The 19,343-nt window shown below is 41.3% G+C and overlaps 1 protein-coding gene across 4 annotated transcripts in view; it reads left to right on the forward strand.

Annotated features, from left to right (window-relative positions):
* LOC6581521 (RNA-binding protein Musashi homolog Rbp6) overlaps positions 1–19,343 on the forward strand; it is a 194,521-nt gene that overhangs the window by 50,639 nt on the left and 124,539 nt on the right. For all 4 annotated transcript variants that reach the window (XM_015161889.3, XM_032730836.2, XM_015161890.3 and 1 more), the window contains exon 3: positions 17,171–17,252. In XM_015161889.3, the coding sequence (XP_015017375.1) occupies positions 17,171–17,252 (82 nt within the window). The remainder of the gene's footprint in view (positions 1–17,170; positions 17,253–19,343) is intronic.

Consider the following 19,343-nt stretch of genomic DNA (forward strand, 5'->3'; position numbering starts at 1 on the left):
CCGTCAATCTCAATTAGTACGACCTATGTCAGCCTTGGAATGATTTTCGACCTGTCTAGCTGCCAACTATTAAATAACAGTTAAAGCTGTGCGCAGTATATATAAATAATTAATACAAGTTAATGTTTCATATAGACCTGTTGGCAGCAGCAGCCACAGGCGTGTGGGAGTGGCACAGCTTGAACTGAACTCGAGTTTAGTTTCGATTGTAAGCGAGACATTTGGCACTTGTCGCTGCTCCTGCTGCTGCTGCTGCTGCTCCTGCTGCAAATTAATTAACTTTGACGAGACGATGGATGTCGGAAACCATTTTTACTGCCCGCCCACTCAACTCCTTCTCCTCCTCCACCCTCTAACCCGCCTTAGATATATCCGAGAGCTGGCATAGCAAAAACCCCGTTGAGCATCAACAGCAGACGAAACTTTGGCAAATATAAATTGTGGAAGCCCGTATGCAAAGGTTTCTTATGTTCACTTTCCCTCTATCTGTGTGTGTGTGTGTGTGTGTGCGTGGGTGTGTTTGTAAGTGTGTGTAATTACTTGCACACCTGTCGACAGCTACACATTTACTCACTCATTTAACAGGTAGAGCGACCTGTGTTGCCATCACCCGCTCTCTTCCCCCATTCCCTTTAGATTCCATCAGCAGCTGCGGCTGCTCCAGCTTCAGCTCCAGCTCTGGCTCCGGTTCCAGCTCCAGCTCCAGCTCCAACTTCAGCTTCTGTGTCTGCTGGGTTAAAGTAATTTGGACCGCTCTATGGCAGCCATTACATGTAACGGCATTTGGCGCCGCCTGCCACAATTGCAAATGATTTTCACTTTCAGATCGAAATGAATGCCCCACTAGTGTAGAGGTCTCCCTGGTCGGCTACGGCTCCAGCTGCTTCTGCGTATCCATATCCAAAGCGCTTTGCTAGGTGCTGCGACCAGAGCGCATAAATTTTCCTTGTCGCACACACACGCACACTCTCTCTCTCACACACACACACACACACACCTATGTAGTCAGCGCTAAATGTTGCCGCTCTGCCTGATAAATGACCCTTGAACACCTTGAAGTCCCCCATCTTCTCACTTGGCTTTTGGGCATGGTCTGCCCTCGAGGCATATAAATTGAAAGCTATTTATCATACATATACAAGTGCTGTGTGTGCGTGTGTGTGCGTGAGTGTGTGGGAGTTACAGCCGCAGTTAACTAAGTTTTTGGTTGCGCTTCGCTTAACTCAAAACAAAAACAAAAACAACAGCACAAATTTGAAGCAAGCCCGGCCCAATTGTACAGCAAGCCCCGTTGCTTATTACCACACGCGGCATGCTTCATTTGCGGCTCTGGGTTGAGGCTTGAAGGATTTGCAAGCAGCGGCCTCTGCTTTTTTTTATTAACTCAAGCATTTGACTGAACACTTTAATGCAACACTGCGCCGCATAAATTGTCCCCCTTGCCGCACCTCCACTCGCCCCTCGCCCCTCGATCTGGCACAGCTGCTTTCTTGGCAAGCTGCTCCCGGCTCCATTTGTCTATGAGTCTCATATGTGCCATAAAAATTGGTATAATCGTAGCCGTTTTTTAATGCCATCGCATCGCATCGCATCGAAGCTAAAGTCCATGTCCACATCCACATCCATGTCCACATCCATGTCCATGTCCATGTCCATGCGCCTGTCCATAACCCTAACTGGTTGCTCGGCAGCTGGATGCCATCCAAGGCCATTGTTTTTCCTAGTTAGCTGCCATTGCAGTCGCAATGAGAGCACTTATACCACATTGTTGTTGCTGTTGTTGGTTCGTTTGCCCGTTTGTTTGTTTTGAGTTTGAGGCCAAAAGAATAATGAAAATTGTGCATAAAATGGCTTTCGAAAGCGGAAATAATATGCGCTACAAGCCAAATGCTATACAAATTAAGTGAGCTTCACTCCAAAGAGACAGCAAATTGTTGCCATGGGCACAGCTCGAGAGTTTCCATTGCATTTTAATTAATAATATGCAATACTTATATAGCGTATACATGCATACATATATAGAAAAGTGTGTATGTATGTATTGCATTGTGTTATGGAAAACGTAGTCGAGAATTGAATTCGTTATTAGCTGGGCCTTGATTATGTAGAGTGTTTCCTAGGATTGCGGCTGCTCTGCTTTGTGTAAGCTCCATTGGTTAGTGTTTGCTCAAGACCTGGCCGCTTCAAAGTATCACAAGTTGTGATGTGAATTAGGCTTATAAGAGAGAGGCAAACAGAGATAGAGAGAGGGAGAGGAAACGAGAGACTGCCAGCCGATAGAGGCTAAAAGAGGCGATGAGAAAAAGAAGCATCAGAAGTAGAGGAAATGAAGGCAGGATAGAGATAGACAAAAGGAAGAGAGTTAGAGAAGATAAAAGGAGAGATACTAGGTACAGTGGAAGAGGTAGAGAGAGGGAGAGAGATAGCAAGGGACAGAGAAAAGCGTAGAGAGCCAGAGAAAGAGGCAAAGGAAGTGGAGACAGAACAGATAGACAACGGGAGGGTCTAATCTTTGAAGAATGAGAAGGCTATAAAGAGATAACGAACTTAAAGAGATAGATACAAAGGAGATGAAGTTAAAAAGAGAAAGACATGGAGAGGTAGAGAGAAAGAGAGAGAGAGAGAGAAGCGGCCAAATATGAGCAACAGATAGAAAAGATCCGAGTTAAAAACTACTAAAGCTACACAAGGTGACTAGACTATATGTTATGCCTTCAAAACTTCGCCTCAGATATAAAAACTTTGCTTCACCGAACCTAAACGAAAACGTTTGCGCCCGAATTTCACTTCTGAAATATATTTCTATCAAGTTTTCCGCTTAAATATCATATTAAAGAGATCTCAACAGCAAGTGGAGTCGTGCAATAACTTGTGCAATATGTACATTTTATATGCTCGAATATTTAGTTGATATTTTATTTCATTAATTTCCTTAAGCGATTTCTTGTTGTTTCTCGCTTTTCGTTTTTCGCTATTGGAAAAGTTTCTGGTCTTGCATTAATTTATTTTATCGCTCGAGTCGCGTCTGCATTCGCATAAGTGCACACGCGACTCACATATGTATTCAGATGTGCCACGAATGTCCTTTTTCCCAGACGTCGCTGCTGCGCTGCTTCGCTGCTGCGTCGCTCTGGGCTGCTCTGCTCAATTTTCAGTCTCAAGAGTCTTCCAAATGCTTCCAACATCAGTTTCGGCAACTTGGCAAACTTTGAAACGCATTTGCCATCTCTCATTGGGTGCGTAGGGGCGTGGTGTGGTTTGTTGGCTTTGGCCACGACAATTACAGAGCAACAGCAACAGCAACAGCAACAAAGCAACAAGAAATGACAACAGATTTACGGCTACAAAGTCTAATTAGCGATAAAGACTGCTCTAATATTTGTCACTTGAGACCGAAAATAGCAGCCGGCACTTGCAGCAGCCCCTACGCTCCTCCTGCGCTCCTCCTGCCAGCCACGCCTCAGCTCCCTGGGGGGCACCAAGTGCTCTGTGGGCGAAATGGCAAAGCGAAATCGCTGCCAAATTGCAGTCGTGGCTTCAAATGTTTCGCTGTGGATGCTGCTGGCAGCCCGCAGATTTCTACAGGATTTTGTTTATGAAAAACTTCTGGCTGGGCGGGCGGGCAGGTAGTGGGCGGCGGCGCGCGGCGGTGGCTGGCATTCCTTGAGGAAAAAAGCATAGGCGTGGCTAGGGCGCGCGGATTAATTGCAAAGGTGCGCGTGGCGGGGCGTTGGGCCACACTTTAGGGGCCCATTAGGCAAATAGAAGGCGTAGCTGAAGGGGCATGCAGCAGCAGCAGCAGCAGCAGCAGCAGCAGCAGGAGCAGCAGGAGCAACAGCGGCAGCTCATTTGGCATTTCGAGTGCTTTTTGACTGTTTTTATTGTTGTTTTGGTTATTGGTGTGGCTGCCAAGAGCGATAAAATAAAGTACTAGCCAAACGAGCAGGCTAAGGCTAAGAGAGCAATAAAGAGGGAGAGAGAGTGAAAGAGATGTGGAGAAGACAAAGATGAGCTGATTTTGGTCTAGATCCAAAAAGTCGTTGGCCATAAAAACTTAACGCGTTTGCCATTTTGACCACAAATGATGCATTATCCCTTCAGCTCAGCTGTGGCACGGGATTAGCTCAAAAATTTGCCTCCTGGGAAAAACAAAGGGCAAGCATAAACGGCAAGTGGAGAATGGATGTGGAAAAGCAAAGCACAAGGCAAAACTCTCTTGCTCAACTCAACTCATCTGAACTCAGCTCAGCTTAGCTCAGCTCAACTCTCGAACTATTTGTAATCTATGGCCGGCAGTTGGGAAAACTCATTTGAGCGGAGGACGATGCAATGCGCTTATTGAAATTTTATGCAAAAAGTCACAAGACGTAACGTGATGTCCAATGTAATGTAACGTAACACAGTCGAACGTAACGAAAATGAATTGAAGAAAATGAAAAACTCGAAACTCACGTCATGACTGGCCAATAATTTTCATGCCCGATACCCAACTGCCCCCAGCTCCCAACCCCCTACGGCCATCCCTTTCCATCTCCGCCTCCTGCTCCCTCCGTCTCAGCCAGCCAAGTCGAACATTTTCCAATATTGCCTGGCCCCTGCAATTGGCGCTCAAAATTTATTTCACTTTGCACTGCCAAATAAAAAGAAGGCATAAGCAGCGTAAGCTAATACCACGAATTTTGTATACACTGCAAAATATTGTGCATATAAGAGAATTCAAGAGAAGTTCAAATGGGCTAGGATTGAAAAGTGAAATTTTATTATGTAAAGAATTGTTGTTATGTAGTTTAAAAGTTAAGATATATAAATATTTATAGAAAATTTGTAGCTAATCATAAATAATAAATACATAAGGCATAAGAGAGAAACTTTTGAGGTAAGAAATAAGAAGTTTTTTTTTTTTCAACTGTTGGAAATATGAAAATTTTATATGTTTAGAAAATATTTATTTCATTCTAAGATAGGAGATTCTAAGAAAAAGATAATCGTCGAAAGTTCCCATTATTGTATATTATGAAATGGAAAAGTCCGAAATCTATGATGTACAACAGATATGAGTGAGAAACTTAAAGAATTTTTTATTCTTATATAATATACAAAATTATTGTTAAATATTCTTAGAAAAATATGGAATAAGTTTTCAGACGAATAATTTGTTTATCTTCAGAGCTCAAGGAAATTAGACAGCAAAGAAAATTCAAGTGTGCATTCTTAACAGCTATAAATCATATAGACAAATGACTCCAGACAGAGTAGAAATCAGATAAAATATAGCTGAACTCACAAGCAAGAGATACAAAAGAGGCTTTTAAATATCTATTTAAACAGTAAATAATATTAGTAGATGAGAAGGATGATCACTGACTTTAGACATTTAGCTTAGAATATTCTAAAATAATTACAATAAAAGATCTACGTAATTTATAATAAAGCCAGTTATCTGCAAATCATAACAAATTGAGAGTGTTGAAAGGCAAACAAAATTATATTAAACTGCCTTTGTATTTGTTGCAAGCTTCAGCTTAATGTCATAATATTCTAATACCCTAGCTAAGGGTATGTCGAAGAGAGAGAGAGAGAGAGCTTGCTAAAGAAAAGAAAGGAAAAAAAATCGAGTGCGCGTAACAATGAAATTGATACTTTTCTTCTTATTTTTTTTTTTAAATGAGTCTAGAAGATGTGGGGCTGGAGTTGGATGCGTGAGCCATGATGGGGGGTGAATTGTGCCTCAAGAGCTGCCGCTGCTGCTGTTGCTGCTGCTGCCCTTCTCGTAACTCAGTCAAGTGGGCGTGGGCAGGGTGGGAGGCGTTTGCTACGTGCTGCGAATGCGTGAGAGATTTTTATTTGCCTGCCACTGAAGGCTATTGATACACTGAGAGAAAAACATACACACACACAGGCACACAGAGTACATATGTGCGTGTGTGTGTGTGTGTGTGTGTGTGAGGCCTGCTGCAGACATCAAGCATTCAAAAACAAATGGAAAAAGTAATGATTATTTGTTTAGCTAATGCCGCACAAAGTGGCCGCGGCTGAGGCTAAGGAAATTGTTCCACTGCCGGACAAGGTCCACGCTGTCCGTGTTGTCCTGGCAGTGCGCATACGCCCCGTGGCACACTTGATTGCCGTGCATAAATAATGTAATGCTATCGATTTGCTACAGTTGCACACAGGGCAGCAACTGACCCCACCCCCTGACCCCTCCCAACCTCCATTCAATTGTTGCTCATATTGTTTCTGCTTGCTTTATATATATATATATATATTTTTTTTTTTTTCTGCTTTCTGCTTTTTGCTCGCTTAGCAAATTAACAGCTGTGCGCAATATTTGCATATTTGTTGCCATTGGTGTGTGGGCGTGACTGATCCCTGGCCATTTGAGTGCCACCCCTCCCCCTCTCCTCGCCCTCTCCACTGTCTTTGCTCGACTGCCAATGCTGCTTGGCATTTTGTTTACCATTTCGATTTGGCACAATTTGTCACTGGCTGGCTGTCATCTTATGGCTTGTTAGTAGGGTTTGTTTGCCTGTTTGCCCAGCCAGCTTATGGACACCAACAAGTGCTCTGCTCCTGCCACTGCAACTGCCGACGTACAGAAGTTTAAAGGCCCTCAGCTCTGACTGATATGTGGCAGGGCCAGCCAAGTAGCCAGCCAGCCTCGTTGCTTGTCATTCTGTGTTGCCTGTCGCTCGTGTCTCCTGCTGCTGCACGTTGTTCTCCTCTTTGTTTACACAGTCGCCAGAGCGCTCTTTGCTTTTGCTTCCTGGCTGCTGCTGCTGCTGCTGCTGCTGCTTCTTCTGCAACTGGCTGCTGGTCAACGTGTGGCAGCTTATTGTTGCTGCTGTTGCTGCTCTTGCTCTACCTCAACCTCTCCCTCTCCTCCCCTCTCTGTGTCTCCTTGGTTAAGTGTCAATTTGATGCTGCCTGCGTTGTTGTTCCTGCTGATTTTTCATGTTTCATGCTGGCTAAATGCCCCTTCTCGTTGCTGTTTGCCATAAGTGCGGCATTTTGTACACCAAGTTAAGCCACTAATGAGCCGGCCACCTGCCGCTGCCAATGCCAATCAAAAAAAAAAAAAGAAGAAGAAGAGGAAAAATAATAATAAACCAAGGGCATCTGCGACGAGGTGACGACGGAGCGTGGCACACACACTCTGTGTGTATATAAACACTAAAGTAAATTGCTTGGTAATTAGTATGAAAAATTGCGTGAAAACTTGAAAGCGCGTTGATATCTGAACTGGGCTGACTTGATGAGCTGGCCAAGTGGCCACAGAGTGCTTCATATAGAGTGCTCTCTGCTCAGTGGCTCTAATATTATGTAGAGTTTGCTATTTGAGGTGTCTAAGTGATGAGAGACATTTTAGGAATTTCTTTGGGAATTTTTGCGAGCCATTACGGCAGGTGCGAGCGGACGAGAGATAATAAAGAGAAGGAAATTTTGTTTGAGAAGGTTTGAAAAAAAAAAATGTGTTGTTGCGTGTGAGGGTGTGTGTGAGAGAGCGAGAGAGATAGAACGGGGTGAAGGAGGGGAAGAGAACAAGAGATTGTTTAGTTCTATGATGTAGATTGCATATAAAATATATAAATAATGCTGTAAAATAGCAATTATGATGACTAAGTAGAGGAAATAGTATGAAACAAATACTACATTTTTAATAAATATAAAAATTTATTCATGATAAATATTTTAAGATCTTAGTAAAATTTAAAAGCACAAAATAAATAATATGTAAAATATTTAAATCATTTAAAAATAAAATTAAAAATAAATAAAAATTTTTAATTTAATAAATAATAAATAAATGTATATTTATAAATATATATATTTGGTTATATATGGACAAAATAAATTAACATACAAAATTTTTTTATAAAAATAAGAATAATGTTTTATCTTTCAAAATCTCTTTAATGGTAAAAATTCAAAAATTAAAAATAAAATATTATTTATTTCTGATATATACACTTATGAACTTTATAAAAACAAAATAGGTATATAAATATTTAAATAATCATAGATACATAGATACATAGATTTGCATTGCAAGTATTTTATTCTCAGATTTCAATCTAGTCATATATTCATTGACAAATCTATGTAAGCTCCAATTTGATCAGCTCTCGCCGCGCAACCCTTTCACAAAGGGTTTAGGGTAAAGGGTAACGAAATTTGGTCAAATTTGCCAGCTGCTTTGCCAGCCATCATTTATTCAAATGGTTTAGGCAAGTGAAATCAGGCTCTAATCCATTTGCTCATTACATTAAGTTGGTGTTTCTATAGATTCGATTATTATTACCATTGTTAGCCCGAGCTAACCCCTTAGGTTTATGCTGGCTCAAACCTTTGGCCTGCCTTGGGTCCATCTTTGCGTTGGCTCTCTGCATTTTTTGGAGCATTTTTAATTTGTTTGGGATAAGCCTTTCGCTCGCAAACCCACTTCATTTTTAATGAATCCAATTTAGTGTGTGTGCGTGTGCGTGTGTTTGTTTGTGTGGGTGTGTGTGTGTCTTGCATTAATTTTATAATTTTCTGCTATTAATTATAATAGAATTTTTCAGTCAGTCAACGGCTTCGACGCCGGTTGCCTTGGCTGCAAAACTTTTGCTGCTCTCTCTCTCTCTCTCTCTCTCGCTCTCCCGCTGACTCTCTCGCTCGCGCATCGTATTATCGGCCACCATCATATGCCCGTAATTAAAACTTATTTCGAGGTTTTTGTGTAGCCAACAAACCAAAAACTTAATTCGCCCCTCCGCCAGCCCCTGCACCAGCCTCAGCCCCTGCACCCCTGCACCCACCAATTGGCAATCAGTGTTGTTGCTTCAGCTTCTGCTGCTATGTGCTTTTCTTCTTCTTTCTTTCTCATCTCCTTCTCCAGCTTCTTGAGATTTGGCTGGTTCGAGGGCTACGGGGCTATGGGGCTTCGGGGGTCTGGGGTTGGTTAGCTGTTGGTTAACTCCAGCAAGAGTTGCCGCCTGCCAACACTTTAATACATCGAAATCTTGGCAAGACGCCTGCTGCACGTTCCTTAAGTAATGGATTCAATTATAAAGTTAAAATCCATGGCGGCTGAGCGCAATCCGACTGGAAATGATTCGCATAAATTCACAATAATTTATAAGGAAATCCTTAGCAGCTTCAGGTCTGACGCAAATATATACAAATATATGTATGTATATGTATATGTAATACAAAAGGCGGCTTCATTTACGTCCCATTTTTGGTTTATTGGCACCCCAAAACATGCGTATATCAAAAAGACCCCCCACCCCCCACCCCGCACTGCTACTCCACTCCAACTCTCAATCTGCCTCTCGACAGCTCATTCGCAACGCTTGACCCTTTTGTTCGACTCTTACTTATGCCATTTATTGACTTGACTTGTCCACCCGACTATCGGCTATATATGTATTTATATGGGCGAGAGAGAGAGCGAGCTGGATTTTCCATTTGCCCTTTCTCTATTCTTTTTACGCTTTTCTTTTGTCAGTTACTTTTTAATTTGCCTTCAGTGATTTCCACGACGATTTACCTGCGCTGCGCAAAAATTTATTCCATTCGACTGCATTCGCAAAAACAAACTTTGCATTTTCCGCCAAGCAAAGTCCACGGCCCAACGGCCCAGCCCCGCCCCGCAAACTCCCTGTCACTGCTTGAATCCGTAACCCAATCGAGGCACCTTTTAGTTCTCTGGTTACGGCTCAAAATCAATTGATTCGCATATCAGAGCTCAGAGCTCTCTAAGCTTTCATTTCTTGACCCTTTTTTCGTGCTTGACTTCGCCTCTGCCTTCAGCCGGGGCGTTGCGGCCAGAGCTGGACATTAGCATGCTTTTGATGCGCCCACGTTTTGGGTTGAGCTATCTCTACACTCCACACTCCACTCTCTCTCTTTCTCTCTAAGGTTTGAGGATCTATGGGGGTATATATCTTTGGTAGATAAGCAGGCCTCCGCTCACTTGACTGAAAGTTTTTGCTTTCGCCTTTGTGCGAAAGTTTTTGGCCACCTTTTGTTTAGCCAGCGACTTGTGTTTGGCTTTTGTTTTCCCAAGCACTTTGGCTTGGACTTTGATTTTTGACATTCTATTTGGTTAGCGCCGCAGCGACGTTTACCTTGCGCTATTTATACGCATAAGTATATACTATATATGTATGTATATATCTGTGTCTGTTTGCCCCCATTGTTTTTTGTTTTTTTCCTGAGGGGGTCTCTGGCAATATCGGTTATCGAAGCGACGCAACTGCCACATCCTGCCAATGTCTTCAATTCCCATATAAACTATTAAAACAAAAGGCCGGCCCACAGTTTTCGGTCGGTCGGTCCTCTCGCCCTCGTCCGGGCCATTCATCAATCATTTTGTGCGTTGATTTTAATTTGTGCGTCGTTTCAACTTTGAACCAGACCAGAACCAGTGGAGCAGCCCAGTCAGCCAAGTCAGCCAGTCAGGCCTCACATAAATTATGTAAAGTTGCCCGCCGCTCATGCGCCTCTCTCTGCGATTCGCACAGTTCAATGCAATTATCGTAAGTGCTGCATAAGTCAAAAAGGTAAATCCATAAGTTTATGACTTTTCTATCCATAAATCGCGCCAACTTAGGCAAATTTCTTAGCCCAACTTTCGTGGAATCTCGAGGCGAACAGCTAACAAAATGTCGACGCCTGTAAACAACTGTAGATGTGTGTGTGTGTGTGTGTGTGGATGGGATGGGCGTTAAGGCCAGGTGCGTGACGTGGCATTCATACTAATGGCTAATCCAATTTCTTATTGTTTATCATTTCGAAATTTCTTTATTTAAATACGCAAAGCGAGAGAGAGAGAGAGAGAGAGAGAGAGAGAGAGGAAGAGCAAGTTTGCTATATGCAAAGAAAATATTTACGGATGCAGCACAAATTTCTAGTTAAGATCTTAAGTGCAGAAAAGCGTTTGAGCTTGCTGAATTCATATAAATTTATATATTTATATAAATATTTGTAATTTAATTTTATTTTCAGCGAATTCATCTTGACAGCAGCCTTTTCTAGCCGTTTGTTTCCTTTGGCTGCTGTTGGCATTATAGTGCCGCTGGGGCCTATAAATTTCACAAAAAAAACCTTAGGGAGCTCTGACTATTTGAAAACTTTGTGCGTTTCTTGTGAGAAAAAAGATAAATAAAATTTAAAAAAATAAAATAAAATGAAATAAAAAATATGGCTACATGTGACTGCAGCAGCGGAGCAATTGAAATATTCTTAAATATTTTTGCTGATAATCAGAAAGTTTGCTTGAAAACTAAATTCAGTTTGAGATAATATCATCTAGCGACTTATCAAGTGTTAAATTTCAACAATTTTCCTAATGGATTTAGGGCATCAAAATGTCAGTGCGAGAAAGTTGCGGGATTTACTTTTTACTTTTACTTGGGTGGTTGGGCGGTTGGGTGGTGCCTTTGTCTAAATATTATTATTTACGGCTTAGGGCCAAGAGCCAACGGCGACAACTGTTACCCGGTAGCGCTCACTGGCCTGAACTTTAACCCCTTAAAGTCGACGTAATTCACTAAGCGAAAGCTGCTGGCAGCGAGACGCAGATGCAGATTCTACTGTATGTGTGTGTGTGGGTGTGTGTGTGGTGGGCGTTGTGGGCGTGGCTGGCAACAAGAGATGAAACGTGCGTTGTCTTGTCGCAAAGTTTTTAAGACTCGCTTGACCGACCTTTGTCAAAAGTTGTTCGAGCGCATGAAAAATGATGCCACACGGCACGGGATGTGTTACAACAGGCACAGCATTCGCTCTCTCTCTCTATCTATCTCTCTCTATCTCCATCTCTCAATGTGTGTGTGTGCAGACAAAATAGCAATTTGCGTTTTCAAACAAAACAGGCCGAGAGCAGAGCTTTAGTTTTTGTTGTTGTTTTCTTTTTTTTTTTTTTTTTTTTTTGCTTTGGTTCACAATTGATTGAAATCCCTTAGCGCACACCTTTTCATGCGCTGCCTTTAGGGCATTAGCGCTATGTTGAGCGTTATGACTGTAATATCTCTGATATTTTCTACATAGATAAGAAATATGTATATTTATGAAATGTATATTTCTTCGCCTGTTGCATTTTGTTTTGAGGCCAGTTCTTTAGTCTACTGTGGAGATCTATTTATGTAACTTGCTCTTGCTGTTCTATATATGCCATCGTCTTTCATATCATCAAATAGTATGGGCAAAAGTCTTTGAAAATGAAATTGTGGATTGATTGTTGATTTATTGTTAAATATATTTCTTTTATTCCTTATTTTATTTCAATAAGACCCATTTCTATATATGGATTGAGCTGATTTCATTGCATAATCAATTCATTCGATAATGCTTTATGATTCAGTCATTGGAAATTGCCATAATGATAAGCTTTATTATATGATTGGTTATTATAATCTTATTCCACAAAACGAAGTTGCATTATAGTCAGTTCAAAATCAAAAAGTTGTTCTATATAAGAACTAAAGGAAGGGACCAAGCCTTCCAAATGATATGCATAGCTGATCCATGTGAATAATTCTAAGCTTATATGCAGTTAGCTTTGGATTTGGATTCAAGTTCTTCAAGTCAGCTTGACAGAGCTCAGCATGCTTCAAGACATATCTAGCCCATATAGATCATCCACTGATCTAATACGTTAATCAAATAGTTTATATAAGCATAATTAGTGTGAAAGAAAGGCTCGCCCCATCTAGTCCAATTTTTCACAAGAATATTTCGTGTTCGACTTGCTGTTCGAAAGGGTTCACTCTATAGATTTTGCTTTGTTTCGGATTGTTGTTGTTGCTGCTGCTGCGGCTGCTGCTGCTGGTGTTGTTTGCTGGTGTTTTTGTTGCTTGCTGGCTTAGCTGCGTCACAGAAAACACACAACTTCCGCTTTCTTTGGCAAAAACAATAGAAAGCACATAAATTTATGGTCTCAGCATTGTGCTTTTGACATACAACCATGTGAGAGGGGTAAGAGGGATGGGGTGGGTGAGATGGGATGGGTGAGGGGAGTGCCTGCGCTGGGATTGCTGTTGTAACGTTAAGGGGTTAATATGCCTGCAACCGCAAACGGGATTCGGATTTGGGTTTGCCTATGTGAGGGTTGGACTTGAGTTGACTTTTCTTATAAATAATTTTACTAAATGGATTTGGTATAAATGCTGACATTAAGAATGTGTGTGTATATGTCTGTGTGTGTGTGTCTGGTAGCTGCTTGAACTAATTACCTGCAAATTTATTTCATTTTTGTTTTGGCAGGCAAATTCTGTTTACCAAATGCAACAATCAAAATTGGCTAAATTGAGAGTTGGCTCTATAACGGTATTTATATACACTTATAGAGTGTGTGCATGTGCGTGCGTGAGTGTGTGTGTGTGTGTTTGCGAATGTTGTGCTGGGCCAAGTTTAATGGTTTTTTGGGGCATTTTCTTGCAGCTGTTTCGCTTGTGGTTGCCATCGCTGCTGCTGCTGCTGTTGTTGTTGTTACTGTTGTTGTTGTTGTTGTTGTGGCTGTACGTTTCAAAATTTATGTTTGCTGGCTATGAAAATGAAATGACTGTGGTAAACATTTTAATTAAATCCAAGTTTGGCTTCTGCCTTCGTTACAACAATATATTTTGTTGTTGTTGTTGTTGTCGTTGTTGCCACTTTGTTGCCCTTCCGCCCACTTGTCTCTCTCTCTCTCTCTGACTCTCTCACTTTCTCTCCTTCACTCGCTTCTATTTTATATACACAAACACTGTTCTTTACACTTTTTGTTGTTGTTGTTTTTGTAGCAAATAAATTTTAATTTTATGTTGGCCGCGTTTTAATTTGTTGTCCACTTTTTGTTTCCTTTTTTTTTTGCCATTCTTCATTTGTATGTATATGTATATATTTTTATTTATTTTTGTTTTATTTTTTTATTATTGTTTTCTGCGCTTTTATTCGCATTTACACTTTATGCATGTGCGCATTTATTTTGTTTGCTAGCTTTTCTATTGGCTCTAGATGCGGGTGGGTCAAGGGGGCGCTGGCCGTGGGGTGGGTTGGGCGTAACGCTGACAGCCGGTCAAGTGACAGTTGCCACTGTATACACAGAAAGACAGAGAGAGAGACAGAGAGAGAGAGAGAGAGAGAGAGAGAGAGCACGCACGCAAATATGAAATGCAAAACAAACTTTGCAGCTGTCACTCAAAAATGAGCGTCGCAGCGGACGACAGCGAACAAAGCGATGCAATGCACACGAGCTGTAGCAGGGGGCGGACTGTGTGGTGGGAGAGGGGGCAGCTGTGCACTGAGAGAAATGTGAAATGGTTAATTGGGCGGAAAGGTATTTGGGTATGCGAAATGGCTGTCGCTCTATAAAACGACGAGTTTTCAGTGCCCAGCAGCAACAGCAGGAGCAGGAGCAGGAGTAGGAGCAGGAGCAGCAGCAACAGCGACAAAGTGGGTTAGAAAGGTAAATGAAAGGTTGACGGACAGTTAATTTCGGGCAGTTGATTGAGTTATGAGCTCTGCACACACTGCAAGAAACCAACAGAAAGAGAGCGACAGTCAGACTGAATGAGAGAGAGCGAGACAGAGAGAGAGAGTGATGGGGCAGGGTAACTGGTGGCAGCTGTTTGCGTATATACGATTTTCCATTTTGGCATATGTGATATGCGTGAATGGTGCGGATATATGACAGATGCTCGCAATGGATTCACAATTCAAATCTGTTGCAACATCGACTGAACAATGCCGAAGCAGTGAAACTTTAAAAGATAGCGAAAAACTTATATTGCGAATATGAGAGAGAGACAGAGAGAGAGAGAGAGCGAGAGAGAGAGAGAGGGAGAGAGAGAGAGAGAGAGAGAGATAATCAAATTGTAAGAATTGTAAAATATATTTAAAGTAGTTGCAAATCTTTGAAGAAATTACTGGATTTGAACGGATTTTTCTAATAACAATAAAACACTAAAGTATGAAATTTGTTTGAACTTTTCTATAAAGCCAAAGGCAGCCCCTTGCCCATCTTCAGGGCCTTTGAAAACGATTTCAAAGGAATATGTTGTATACATTTATTATAATTAATTTTTAATCTAAAGTGAAAGCTAAAAAGCCCAGGGAGTATTGAAAAAATAACACATTTAAATTTAATTTTAAAAATTTATTAAAATAATTGAATATAATTTTATTAAATTAAATCTAATTACAATATTTGCCTGGGTTCAATAATGCTATTACCATATACTGTATATATTTCCTTTATTCTTTTGCAACCAGTATAAACAAGGTTAATGCCAGATTTCATTAACAGGAATTGCTTCTCCCCCACAGTCTAGGCTATTAACAGAATTATGTTAATAGCATAACCCCAACTCCAGTTCTTCCACTGGTTCTTTGAGCCTTTATCGCACTTCTTATCTGCACATTATAAATTATGCGAATAACACAGCTTCTCCTATATAACATTAAAGAAAAGGAAATATCGACTCTAAATCATTTTTATGATAGAAGAATAACATAACAAGTAAATATCATTTAAATGCTAGCTTCACCTCCAACAGCTCTCACATTGCTAAACTTGATGAGTTCGCATATTATAAAGTGCATGTTCAGTGTGAATAAGTGAATGGTCGCTAGCACAGGCAAACAAAACATTCATGAATATAGCACTCGACTTGCTCGAACAGGCGCGACTTTTTCTGTTACTTTCAATGGAAAGTTGTTCTACACCTTTAGCTAATTGGCGGGTCATTCCATGTGGAAATGTCGAGCGAGCCGACCCATTAAAACTTAAAGTGTAGCATGCCACATTACACATACGTACCGTAGTACAGAGCAGCAGTTGAGTCTATCTCCCTCTCTCTCTCTCTCTCTCTCTCTCTCTCTCTCTCTCTCTCTCTCTTGCACTTGCCTACTTGGTCATCAATTTACATGCCACACACGCATAGCGAACTGCTGCACTTGCCTTTCTCTCTCTCCCACTCTCACTCTCAGTCTATCTCTCTCTGCCTGCATTTACGCCAGTTGCTGCTGTTATTTATGGCCAACGAAAACTGTCATAAGCAAACAAATTGTTTTTTATTGTTCATAATTATTGTGCATACTTATGTAAATCACGCGACGCATTTCGACTGCGCGTTGCATGCACCCCGGCCGAGCCACAGAATGTGGCAAGCGCAACTAGTTGCTGTTGCCCCGCCGCTCTGTTGCTGCTGCTGCTGCTGTTGCTGTGGTAGAGGCAACACAAAAAAAAAAAAAAAAAAAAAAAAAAGAAATGGTTTGTTTTATTGAATTTTTATTGTAGTTTGAATTTATGACGCAACGCGCTAGCAGCCCGTCGACTGGATTAGGGTATTTCTTTGCCAGCTCTGGTAGCAGATGACTTTATCGGCTTTTTGCTGCATTAAATCGCAGCCGAACTGTTAGCCTGAGCCCATCATGCCCCGGTCCGCCCCACCCCCACAGCCTCGCTGTTTGTCTGGCAATTTTGTTGAAACAACTTCAGCGTTTGCGTCTGTGTGCGTACGTGCCACTGAAGTGCGCTCGACTCGCTACGCAGGACTCTGCGCTCTTCGCCCAGCGCTCAGCGCTCTGCTCTGCCAGATTAGCTTGGCAAAACCGCAGACAACAGCTGCCATGGCAGAGCTGCCTGCTGAGGCTGGGGCCATGGGCTGATCTCCCCACATTCGACCACCCACTCTTCCGCTCTCCTCTCTCCCCTGTCTCCCCTCTCTGTCTGTTTCTGTGCAAGTGCCAAAGAGGCGGCACGGCATGAGTTTTTCGCTTTTCGCTCGTTTCAGTATTTTTTTTTTTTTTTGCGTCCTGTTGGTTTTTGTTGAGCCTTGAAGCGTGTGCATGTGAATAATGTCCAGCAATTGGCTTTAGAGTTGGGGTTTATTGGCGCTTGTGTGTGCCACAGACGACGTCATTTATTTATGAGGGCAAACGCGCGCGCGAATTTTTATGAAGACCGTAACAAAAATTAGTAACTTTTGCCAGGCGCTGATTCTGTTGGCTGGAGTTGCTCCTCCTCCTCTTCCTGCTCGTCCTACTGCCCGTCCGTTTTTCATGACTGCTCCCTGACATTTCATAAACTTTCGCTTATTGATTATTTACCACATTTACTGTTACTGTTGCTGTTGCTGTTGCTGTTACTGTTACTGTTACTGTTGTTGTTGTTTCATCCTGTTGCTTTTGTTTTTATTTGCAGAGAGCTTACGCGATTATTTTGGACGCTATGGCGATATCTCTGAGGCAATGGTCATGAAGGATCCCACGACACGCAGATCCAGGTGAGTTTAAGCCATCCAAAATTTGTTTGTTAGCTGTGAAAGAGGTTAAGATGAAGGGTTTGGTTTTTTATGAGGTCAATGAAGAAGGTAAAGTCTTACGTCTTTGCTTGAGCTCTACAGAAAAGGATGTAACTGGCGATTTTATGTATATGCCTGGATTGATTCTCCCTACTGATTGCTGCCTTTCATTTCATAGAAGACTCTATAGATCTTAGCCTTGGCATTCTGAACATCAGAAACTCTATCTAAATTCAGCTTTAAGTAATTTAGTAAACTAATTTCATAATTGGTTTCGACTCCATAGCTTGATTGAAATTTGTTTAGTGCACTACTTTGCAAACAACTCATATTATATAATTTTCAACTTAGCAGGAAGTTAACTCAACTTTAACGTAAAGCTTTTACCTTCACTTTTCACATTTCGGCAATCAAAGATATTTCACTAGGGAAACTTTGACTATTGCAGCTAAACGAAGCTGATGCAACTCAGTTTTCGCTTTGTCTTTTTTAGCTGCAGTTTGACAGAGCTAAAATTTATTATAATAAATATTGAGCTGTTTGCAATAAATTAAAAATAATAAAAAAAACTTTTTCATGTGCCATCAAAATATTTTATTATGATATAATTATTATTTAGATTTTTTTGCAATGCTAGAAATATTTGAATTAATGTTCCTAACTACTTTGGTAGTTTTATTTTATTTTATTCATATATTTATTTTTTAAGTAATTTACTTTATTAGCTCACTTTTGGCCTGCTTTAAAGTTGGCTTGAAGTGCTGTAAATAAAAATTTCAAAAACATAATTGAAAACTTTGCTTATTGAAATTAGTTTCAGGGTTAGTCAAGGCTTTGAAATGCAAACATAATCTATTCAAAACGGCTTGCAGCTGTAGTTGAGGCGACTCAAAAGTGAGCCAAGCTTGCTATACTCGTTCACTAATGGAAACAGAGTATATTTGTACAATGTTCATCTAGCTGTTTGTTGGATTACCCATAGGAAGTCTTAAAATTTCACTGTTTCTATGTATAGCAAATAGTCAAAGAGTAAAATGAAATCTTTCTAAACTCCACTCTCCTTTCTATAGAAGCTGCTCTCTATAAAGCAACCATCATTGTCATCTCAGATCAAGCACAGTCAACAAAGTGTATTCCCAACTCTTTTCTATACCCAATTCCCGCATTCCTTGCTCTCATATCTATTTTTTACCAATTCCGTATCGATTTCTATTCCCATATATTCAATTTGCAGCGGAGAAAAAAGGGGATAGAAGAAGCAGAGATATCATACCTATAGCACTGTAATTGTTTTCATGCCTTGCGTTTGGCTATCTGACCAGACTTTGATTATTATTCTGGTAAATCTCGGTGACCGCGTTTACCTTTCCAGCTTTTGTTATTGACGCTACTCCCTGCTCTGCTCTGCTCTGCTTTGCTCTTTCGACTACAAATTTCCATATCCGTTTTTGCTCTGTTTGTTGTTGTTGTTGTTGTTGTTTATGACCATGCGCGACTGCATCCATTTCCAAATTTGAACAGTTTGGTTAACCGCTAATTGGTTTTCATTTTCATTGATTTTCCCCTCTTTTTTTCCTTGTTGAGTCCACATGATATATGAGTGTGTGTGTGTGGCAGATACCCTCGCTCGCGCGTGTTACTCGCTCTCCCTTTCCGCCCCCTCTCTCCACCTCTCTTTCTCCTGTTGCAACTGTCTCGCTTGTCGTGCGTGTTGCCGTGTGTTGTGTTTATTCGAATCGTTTGTCATTTGTTGCGGTTTCGATCAGCTTTTGGTTGACTGCACCGAGGCCACCTGCCACAGCCACGTCCCGCTCAATCAGGCCGCCCTTTCATTACATTTTTTTTTTTAATTTTTGTACTTGTTGTTGCTGCTGCTGCTGCTGCTGCTGCTGACCTTATTTAAAAATGCTTAACGTAAATTAGCTGGTTTTTGCGGACGGTATGAATAATGAGCGGCGTTTAATGAGTCAATTGCAATTGAATTTGAGCTGCGATAATCACGAGCAGCAGCAGCAGCAGCAGCGGCAGCGGAAGCAGCAACAATGACAGCTTGTAAATGAACTTAACGACTTT

This window comes from Drosophila mojavensis, unplaced genomic scaffold, assembly GCF_018153725.1.
Source record: "Drosophila mojavensis isolate 15081-1352.22 unplaced genomic scaffold, ASM1815372v1 contig_74, whole genome shotgun sequence".
Taxonomy (NCBI): Eukaryota; Metazoa; Arthropoda; class Insecta; order Diptera; family Drosophilidae; genus Drosophila; species Drosophila mojavensis.